The sequence below is a fragment of the Halyomorpha halys genome, unplaced genomic scaffold (assembly GCF_000696795.3).
Source record: "Halyomorpha halys isolate HHAL.00 unplaced genomic scaffold, Hhal_1.1 Scaffold2860.1, whole genome shotgun sequence".
NCBI lineage: Eukaryota > Metazoa > Arthropoda > Insecta > Hemiptera > Pentatomidae > Halyomorpha > Halyomorpha halys.
In genome coordinates this window covers 2335-3000 of record NW_027105289.1, presented here as the reverse complement: position 1 = coordinate 3000, position 666 = coordinate 2335, and the positions used below count along the sequence as shown (strand labels likewise).

The 666-nt window shown below is 27.2% G+C and overlaps 1 protein-coding gene across 1 annotated transcript in view; it reads left to right on the top strand.

Annotated features, from left to right (window-relative positions):
* Positions 1-162, top strand: part of LOC136796475 (FGGY carbohydrate kinase domain-containing protein-like) — a 7529-nt gene extending 7367 nt beyond the window's left edge. Inside the window, exon 4 of the mRNA XM_067050293.1 lies at positions 104-162. Within this exon, the coding sequence (XP_066906394.1) occupies positions 104-109 (6 nt within the window). The 3' untranslated portion in view covers positions 110-162. The remainder of the gene's footprint in view (positions 1-103) is intronic.
* The last annotated feature ends 504 nt before the right edge of the window (positions 163-666 follow it).

The following is a 666-nucleotide window of genomic DNA, read 5'->3' as shown; positions in this document are numbered from 1 at the left end:
TATTTTTATATGAAATTTTTACTCTTGCCTTTGTATCGTTTTATCTTTTTATTTTTATTTCTATTATTTTATCTTAACTTAGTTTCATTTTGTATCTTTTTAGCCCTGATGAAGCCCTACAAAGTGGGGCGAAACGTTGGAAAATAAAATAGTTGTAAACTATTCATCAAACTATTTCGTTTCACTTTTGACCGCAACCCTGACCATCTTCCTATATATCAATTTTTACGGTCAACTACATATACATATATTTAATAAAAAGTTTAAATTTATTCATATTTCACAAATATACTTACATTTTTTATAATTTTGTTTGTACTATCAATGATTATCAACTGGCTCAAGTTTTTATCAAATTTCCTTGCCTATAAAAATAAAAAAAGACAACAATAAACTCAGACAAATCTTTTTAAAGGTAGGAAAAATATTCATCTTTCAACTTATCAATTATTTTACGTTATTAATTTAAACAGAAGACATAAGTCGATATGGAAAAATATTTTAGGATTAGCTCTTGGGCATATGGAGAATGAATTCTGAACTGTCTCATCCAATCCCTTTTTTACTACCATCCAAAATGATGGATCAAAGATACCTTTTGTCTTAGGAGATATTTTCCCTCACAACCCTGACAAATTTCTTAAATCCTGAAAATATGAACATACT